At 41.9% G+C, this 8,776-nt stretch overlaps 1 protein-coding gene across 1 annotated transcript in view; it reads left to right on the top strand.

Annotated features, from left to right (window-relative positions):
* Positions 1 to 7,332, top strand: part of LOC112118707 (sushi domain-containing protein 5) — a 65,862-nt gene extending 58,530 nt beyond the window's left edge. Inside the window, exon 5 of the mRNA XM_024217121.2 lies at positions 5,323 to 7,332. Within this exon, the coding sequence (XP_024072889.2) occupies positions 5,323 to 6,596 (1,274 nt within the window). The 3' untranslated portion in view covers positions 6,597 to 7,332. The remainder of the gene's footprint in view (positions 1 to 5,322) is intronic.
* The last annotated feature ends 1,444 nt before the right edge of the window (positions 7,333 to 8,776 follow it).

Here is an 8,776-nt window from a genome sequence, read left to right as displayed (position 1 = left end):
GATACAGAGGGACCTAGACAAATTAGAGGATCGGGCCAAAAGAAATCTGATGAGGTTCAACAAGGACAAGTGCAGAGTCCTGCACTTAAGAAGGAAGAATCCCATGCACTGCTACAAACTAGGGACTGAGTGGCTAGGCAGCAGTTCTGCAGAAAAGGACGTAGGGGTTACCATGGATGAGAAGCTGGATATGAGTCAACAGTGTGTCCTTGTTGCCAAGAAGGCTAACGGCATTTTGGGCTGTATAAGTAGGAGCATTGCCAGCAGATCGAGGGACATGATCATTCCCCTCTATTTGGCATTGGTGAGGCCTCATCTGGAGTACTGTGTCCAGTTTTGGGCCCCACACTACAAAAAGGATGTGGAAAAATTGGGAAGAGTCCAGCAGAGGGCAACAAAAATGATTAGGGGGGCTGGAGCATATGATTTATGAGGAGAGGCTGAGGGAACTGGGATTATTTAGTCTGCAGAAGAGAAGAATGAGGCGGGATTTGATAGCTGCTTTCAACTACCTGAAAGGGGGTTCCAAAGAAGATGGATCTAGACTAGGGCCACCCGGGGGGGGGGGCAAGTGGGGCAATTTGCCCCAGGCCCCGGGCCCCGCAGGGGCCTCCACGAGAGTTTTCAGGGCCCCCCCACGAGAGTTTTCGGCAGCAATTCGGCGGCGGGTCCTTCACTCGCTCTGGGACCCGTCGCCGAAGACCCCAGGCCCCCTGAATCCTCTGGGCAGCCCTGATCTAAACTGTTCTCAGTGGTACCAGATGATAGAACAAAGAGTAATGTTCTCAAGTTGCAGTAGGGGAGGTTTAGGTTGGATATTAGGAAAAACTTTTTCACTAGGAGGGTGGTGAAGCACTGGAATGGTTTACCTAGGGAGGTGGTGGAATCTCCTTCCTTAGAGGTTTTTAAGGTCAGGCTTGACAAAGCCCTGGCTGGGATGATTTAGTTGGGGATTAGGTCCTGCTTTGAGCAGGGGGTTGGACTAGATGACCTCCTGAGGTCCCTTCCAACCCTATGATTCTAACATGAGGACATAAAATGATCAAGCATGCCAGAGGAGCACATTGCAAAAAGAGACAGATTGTGTTGAAGTGCTTCTCTGTGAATCAGAGCCATCCATCTCCATGTGCAAGCAGATTGGGCTGGAAAGAGAGAGAGAAGGCAGGAAGGACTCTGCCTAGCTTGAAACACTGACAAGACCAGCTCTACCTCACAGAATGGGTGAGAGCAGACAGGGGCGGAGCAGGAGCTGCATCTCAGGATTTTTATTTTGCAAAAATCTGTTAATCTCTAGTGCTTTTTATGAGCAGGTTAAGAAATTCCCTTATAAACCCTGTGTTCCTTGCCTTCCTACCACATTTTCCCCAAAATAATTAAACTAGAAGTCAGAGTGGATCTCTGGGGGGGGCGGGAGCATGTGTAAGCAAAAAGGAGAATGTCTATACAACAGTTTGGAGCCCCTGGGAGCAAATCTGAGAGCCTGCATTGCCAGACTCAGGTGAGTGGGCCTCTAAAAGCAGCTGCATAGACAAAGTTTTGAAGTTTAGTGTTAGGGTGGAGCTTGGGCTCTAAAGCCCACACCCTTCCCTATGCTTTAGGGTTGCCAACCCTCCAGGATTGTCCTGGACTCTCCAGGAATTAAAGATTATGTCGTGATGAAATCTCCTGGAATACATCCAACCAAAATTGATAACCCTACTAGGCTTCAGAACTCCATCCCGACCTGCAACTTCAAAGCGCTGTCTATGCAACTATTTTTAGAGCACCCAGCATGAGTCTGTTGACCTGGGCTAGGAGGCTCTCTCCCACATGCTCCAAAATGCTGTGAAGACAGGCCTAGGTGGCTCAGAAGGTCTGAGGTCCTGGTTCCAGGGCAGTTGTAGGGTTGCCAACTTTCTGACTGAACAAAACCAAACACCCTTGCCCTGCCCCTTCTCCGAGGCCTCAGCCCACTCACTCCATCTTCCTGCCTCCCTCTGTCGCTTGCTGTCCCCCATCCTCACGCGCATCCTCACACTGTGGAGTCCACAGTGACTTAGAAGCATGTTGGGTCTACTTACAGAGGGTGACTGGACCAGGTTGTAACAGGCATCACACAGGTATTTTTTAGGAGGGATTTGAATAAGTAGGAGGTGGTGGCTTGCAAGCTGGCGTGAGGCATTCTTTCCAGAGGGCACCGTGGAAAAATTCATGAGTGGGAGAAGGGAATTATGGTATCGAGGCTGGCATGTTGCAACTGTTTTATGTTTTGTTGACAATTTGTATATCATTTTATTTTACAAACCTGTTGATTTAATATTCTGGTAATCTTCCAAATACCAGTTAGGATATGAAAGACTGCACGAGCACATTTTATGAACAGTTAGAGGAATTTGTGTCCTACCAGAAATGTTTGTGCTTTAAAGGGCTGAATTCTCCTGTCTGCTAAATCCACTCTGCATCGCATGTAAGTTTTCCCATGTTTTTAACTGACCAGAGAGGGCCAGTGGAGAAGTTTCTCTGTGTGGGGAAAATTCTCTGCTGGTGTATCTGCTTCCTACACCAGACACCTCGTAACCCCTTGTTATGAGGGGAAGCAGGGAGTGTGTTGGGGGAAGGGGTTGGGGAGAGCGAAGCTATACATTATCCCTCCTAGTGTAAGTCAGCACAAGGGCACAGCTCTCTTACATGCTTTGGGACCAGGGATGGAGAATCTGAGACAGGCCTCAGTCAAGAATCTCACCCTAAATTGTTAGCCTATAACAAAACAGTAAAAACACAAGACTTTGTACATTATAGACTGATGCATTTATAGTTTCCTGTTATTGATTTCTTTCCTGCCTCTCGCTAGGCTCAGGGTCATTGCTTTACTATCTCCACTGAAGGTTAAACAGTCTTTGGTTTTTCTGATTCAGTTTATTTTCCAGATTCTAGGCATGGTTCTCTAGGCTCGTATGCCAGCACGAACCAGGAGCAATTGCATCAACTTTCAATTGAGTAAAACTGGTGTGAGCTCAAAATCAGGCATCCTGCCCAGATAGGAAAATTTTCATTGGACTGTAATTATTTTTCAAATAACAGCAGAAATATTAATAGTAATGCAGTCTTCTATTTTTTGTCTTTAATTTAAACTTTTGTTTAGCTTTGTAAGCCTTGATTATTTCAGGCTGTTGTGAAATGAGTAGTGGGGATGAAAGGGCTGGGGGAGTGTCTCTATATCAAACTCAGACATGATGTTATTTCCCCCATACTGCACTTGATTGTTCTTTAGTAACCGTAGGTGCTGGAACTAGGGGTGCTGGGGGTGATGCAGCACCTCCTGGATTGAAGTGGTTTCCATTATATACAAGCTTTACAATCCAATTCAATGGCTCTCAATATAAATTGTTCCAGCAGCCCTGTTGGTAATCTCAGAGGCGTAGCGAGCGCCCGCCGTACCCTCTGACCGGAGGGGGCCCCGCAAGGAAGGGGGCCGCTAAAAGTGGCAAAATAAATACCGCATTCCAGTTTCTGCATTGTAAGGGGCCCCGCCCGGACATATATTCGGAAGGGGCCACCGTTCGGAGGGGCCCACGTTCTTTGTTGCTACGGCCCTGGGTAATCTATTTATTGAAATAAATGTGTAGTCCAAATGGTGATGGCTGAGGGCATTATTCTGAAGTCTAGGCATCAGTATTTAAATACCTGGCACTATAGATTTATATCCCAGCAGGCAAGCCTTTCATTCTTCTGAGGTACATAAATACAGATCCATATCACATACAGTGAGTGTTTTCCAGATGAGACCTTTCAAAACTGAGGTCCTGTCTGCTCTGCATAGACAAAATCCCATGGCGTATATCAGAAGATCAAGGGTTTCCCTGTGTATCCCTAGCCAGAATTTCACCTACTCTGTTATTGTGCAGAATGCAAAGCGCCCCAGGGCTGCTACCCTTCCACTAAAGAGCTGACTGTATTTCAGTGGCAATATCATTCCTCATTTATAGGGCCTAATCTGATAGTCCTTTTTGAGGCAAACTCCCATTGACTTCAATAGTCAAAACTTAGTTTGACCCTTCAGCGTCAAATACATCAAATACTATACCTCTTCGAAAGTAGATTTTTAGCAATGTATTCTAGAAATTGTTTTGGTCTTTCCTTGAAGAATTCCTTGATAAGAGCAGGCTGTTTTTACACAGTCAGCAGCGATGTACTTTTTGTTGCATATGGTGGTCTAGCATTAGAGATTCAAAGTGAAATCCTGGCTCTTTAGAAATCAATGGCAAAACTCCGATGGACTTCAATAGGCCCAGGATTTCAACACCATCCCTTTGTCTTGTTGATATTTGGTATAAAAACAGCATCAGGTTTGACTTTTATAAATTTGGCAGTACTAATCATTGGGAAGCAGTTTTTGACAATGGAATATTGTTCCCAGAAAAAAGCTTTAAAGAGGTATTATGGTTGGTAATATTAAACCCCAACACTAAGAGAACATTTAATTGAAATATCAATGTTGATAGTGTAAGGCTGCAAAGTGAAACACTCAGGGATCAGGAAATGCCTGTGAACCTTAACTTTACCTCTTTGCATGTATATATCAGTCAATTACCTGATCACATATGGATGAGAAATTCCTATCAATTCACATGTGCACAGGCACAGTGTCAGTGGAACCCTGGGACAGCATTTAAAAAAAATATGATAAAAATTGTGCATAATAGATGATATTATATACACACATACATATATATTTAAACCTCCATAAATTGGGCAAATAAAAATTAATTTTCACCAGACCACTGGAAGGCATGTGTCCCAGGGAATATTTTCCTGTAAATATTTAGGACTATTTTTAAAAATTTGAAACTTTTGAAACAAAAGCAGAACTGTCTTTTTTCCTCCCATTCGTTCTCCCGCTTGAAAATAGCTGAACTGTTTTGCTCAAATTTTTAAAAATGTTGCCCTCAGGGAGCAGAGTTGGAAAATAGTCTAAAAGGTGAACACTTGATAAAATTATAAGCAACTGAAAAGGCTCTTTAGAGTGGAAACATGTATACAACTTTAACTGGGGGCATAATAAATTCTCTGTGTTTTTTTAAAAGAGTGTTGGAAAGTCAATAAATTTAAAGTTAAAATTGTAGCAACATTATCCAAACTGTATATAACTTGCTATAATATATCAGAGTTTTGGTGACCACTTATATTTCAATGAAAGGCAGAACAACATATAAAATATAAGTATAAGCCATGTTTTAAGGGACACCACTGCACAACACTTAATTCACAGCATAACAACAAATCTTCATTCCAGGAGCCCAGTGTTTTTTCTACCAAATTAAACTTATTAAAAAACTTTTTCAGATGAGACTGAGGCACACATTGACTATGAAGATAATTTTCCCGATGACAGGTCTATGCCTGTGGCTGAGCATGAGGAAGAGCATGGCAAAGAGGAAGGCGAGGAGGAACAAGAGCAGGAGTTTTCCCACCCTAAAGAAACAGAGGCAGAAAATGTTGGAAGCAGCAAAGATGTTACTCAGGGTATAGATTCTACTGAGAAAGGAAGCAAGGCACCAACTGAATCACCTGTGTCACTGCTGAGCCAAAAACACTTGTTTTGGTTCCCTGCAGAGTCTTTCAATGAGCCTGAATCTGACAAAGACACAAACGATGCCACTAAAACACAATTTTCTGATGGCAACAACCACATTGGAGTGAAAACCATCTATAATGAACCTGGCAACAAAATGATTTATGACAGCAAAGATTTCCCCATTGGACCTGCTCTTGTGAACAATGATACAAAGGCAATGAAAGATACAGTCACCAATACTGATGAATCCTGGTTAGATGGTTACCCTGTAACTCAGGAAGCAGTGGAGGATGACGAAGAGGAAGATAAGGTTGATGGATCAATGGGAACAGAAGATGACATTATCCTTACAACTGATCAACCAAATCATGTTGAAGTTAGGAAATCAGGCAACAGTAATCCAGCTCCAGACAAGGATTTAACACAGATTGTGGCAGCCCCAACAAGAATGCGTGATTATGGGATCAAAGAAATACCCTTAGTACTAACACCAACTAGTGCTCCCGAGAACGTGAGTGCTAGCAAGGGCTCTGAGGATGTGATCAGGTATCACCCAACTACATCTTTGGGATTTGTGACTCAGGAGTCTACTACAACAACTACACAGCATGACCGCCCTAACTTGAAAACTGCTACATTGAAAACCTCTACAACAGTCAGTCCCATTGACCACATTCCATATCCAGAGACAGAAGAAACAACAGCATACTCAACACAAGCAGCAACCACTATACCAACTTGGGAGGTCTTTACTGACTCATTGTCTAATGAATTTCTTGAGCAAGAAAATCTCACTTATGGCACAGGAGAAAAACTTCTCCCCACTTCTGAACCTTGTGTAGGAGAGGATTGTCCTAGCCCAAGTAAAGATCCCATGATAGCTATCATTGTGATTGTTCTATGTTTGTTACTGTTTGCATCGATACTGGCGGTGTGGTGTTTCAAAAAACGGCAACAGAAGAGTTCTGTATATAAATTGAACGGAAAAGGTCAGGCTAGACATCCCCATCACCACCAACAGATTGAAATGCAGAAAGTCTAACCTGCTACCTGTTTTTTAGCAGACACTAGGAAAGCAAGAAAAAAAGTCACATGAATGGTGGACACTGAAACCCATCAGTGCAGGAAGCAGGGGGCAAAAAACCAAACAAAAAACCAAAAAACCTGTGTGGGAAAGAAGGAAGTTCAGCTGTTTGAAATCACAACTTAATATATCTTGACATTTCAGTGTTAAAGAATCTGTACATTTTTACCACATGGGTCTTTTTGGAGATCTCAGCAAAAAAGAATGTGTTTGGTAGCGCAACTGGAGATCATCCAGCATTTACATTTTGCTCATATTAATTAATAAAAGCAAATTCTTTGTCTACGACAAGCCAATGGCAGGACTGGTCAGACCTTTCTGCTTTACTCTCAGTGAGCCGGACAAAGAGATGCAGGGCAAAAGTCTCTCTTTGAGCTACCACATATGTTGGTGTTTGTTATTTCTTTTAGAACTAACCAAATTTGTCAGGGTAGACCAAAACCAATGATTACATGGCATATCATGTGAGGAAAAATATTTGGTACAGCATGTTAATGTAATGGGTGATATTGCATTTGGAGAGATGATCACTAAGGTACTTTTCTTCAATGTTGTGAAATTTTCTTGAAGCACGTTAACCAAACATGTAGGACATTAGGATATTTTGGGGTTAGGGGGTGTTGTTTTAACCTTAGGAAAGAAATGCCTTTTTTGGTATTAATATTTTTTGTGGAAGTAATGCTCTCTCACTGGAATTGAGATAATACAAATACTAGAAAACTCCATTCTTCCTTTAAAAGTAAGCAAGCACTGTGGTAGTCAGTGCATTCCTCCTTTCAGGTGCTATGAGTAGTCCCTTACTCATCAAGGAGCCAGACAGGAATAAAGACCTTGGCAGGAAAATACATCTAAAGTAATTTGTTCTTCTGAGTAATAGTGCTTTAAGACCAACTGATGAAGATGTTGAATTTAAATACACAGCCTATAATGTATGAATTAAAAATGTTATGTAAAATATATTTGCCACATTATTCTATGGGATGACTGAAGTACACTTGTATACTCAAATATATTTTAAAAAAAAATAGATCTTGGGGTCAGATGGTTCTCTGAAAAACTTCTGTTCAACGTGCAGCAGCAGTCAAAAAACCTAACAATGTTAGGAACCATTAGGAAAGGGATAGATAATAAGACAGAAAAATAATGTCATGATATAAATCTACTCCATGATATATAGGTACTCCAGTACCTAGAATACTGCGTGCAGTTCTGGGTACCCCATCTCAAAAAAAAAATATTAAAATTGGAAAAAGCATGGAGAAGGGCAACAAAAATTAGGACTATGGAACAGCTTCCAGATGAGGAGAGATTAAAAAGACAAGGACTGGTCAGCTTAGAAAAGAGAGGAGTAAGGTGGGAGATGCTAGAGGTCTATAAAATCATGAATGTTGTGAACAAAGTAAGTGATTTTTACCCCTTTACATAACACGAAAACCAGGGATCTCCCCAATTAAATTAATAGCAGAGTACTTCTTTGCACAATGCACAGTCAACCTATGGAACTCATTGCCAGGTGATATTGTGGAGACCAAAAGAATAACTGTGTTCAAAAAAGAATGAGAAGTTCATGGAGAATAGGTCCATCAATGGCTATTAGCCAAGATGGTCAGGGATGCAACCCTGTGCTTTAGGTGTCCCTAAACCCCTGACTGCCAATAGCTAGGACTGGACAACTCAATAATTGCCCTGTTCTGTTCATTCCTTCTCAAACATCCAGCACTGGCCACTGACAGAAGACAGGATGCTGGGCTAGATGGACCACTGGTCTGACCCAGTATGGCCATTCTTATGTTCTTATTCTCTGATGAACTGAAGGGGAGTAGAAAGTGGTCAAAGATATGATGTGGAACAGTGGGAGATACATAAGTTCATAAAAACTGTTTATTTTGGTTTGAAGTATAAAAACAAACCTAGGCAAGGAAGACCGTGGAGGCTCTTCCAATATAACATCCTATTTAGAATTGTTAAGAATAAATATGGGAGAGAGATATAGAAGGTGTCTTCTGTCATCACTGGAATAATTTTGCTTATTTAGGAATGAAAAATCTTACTATTTGTTCTTACCTGTCCTAATGACAAAAGTAGTACTCATAACTATGAATAATCTACAGGTCAGAAATGAGCTCGTCTTCTACTCC

Source organism: Terrapene carolina, unplaced genomic scaffold (genome assembly GCF_002925995.2).
Source record: "Terrapene carolina triunguis isolate 2854851 unplaced genomic scaffold, T_m_triunguis-2.0 Scaffold33715, whole genome shotgun sequence".
Classification (NCBI taxonomy): domain Eukaryota; kingdom Metazoa; phylum Chordata; order Testudines; family Emydidae; genus Terrapene; species Terrapene triunguis.
This window is presented reverse-complemented; position numbering and strand designations above follow the sequence as displayed.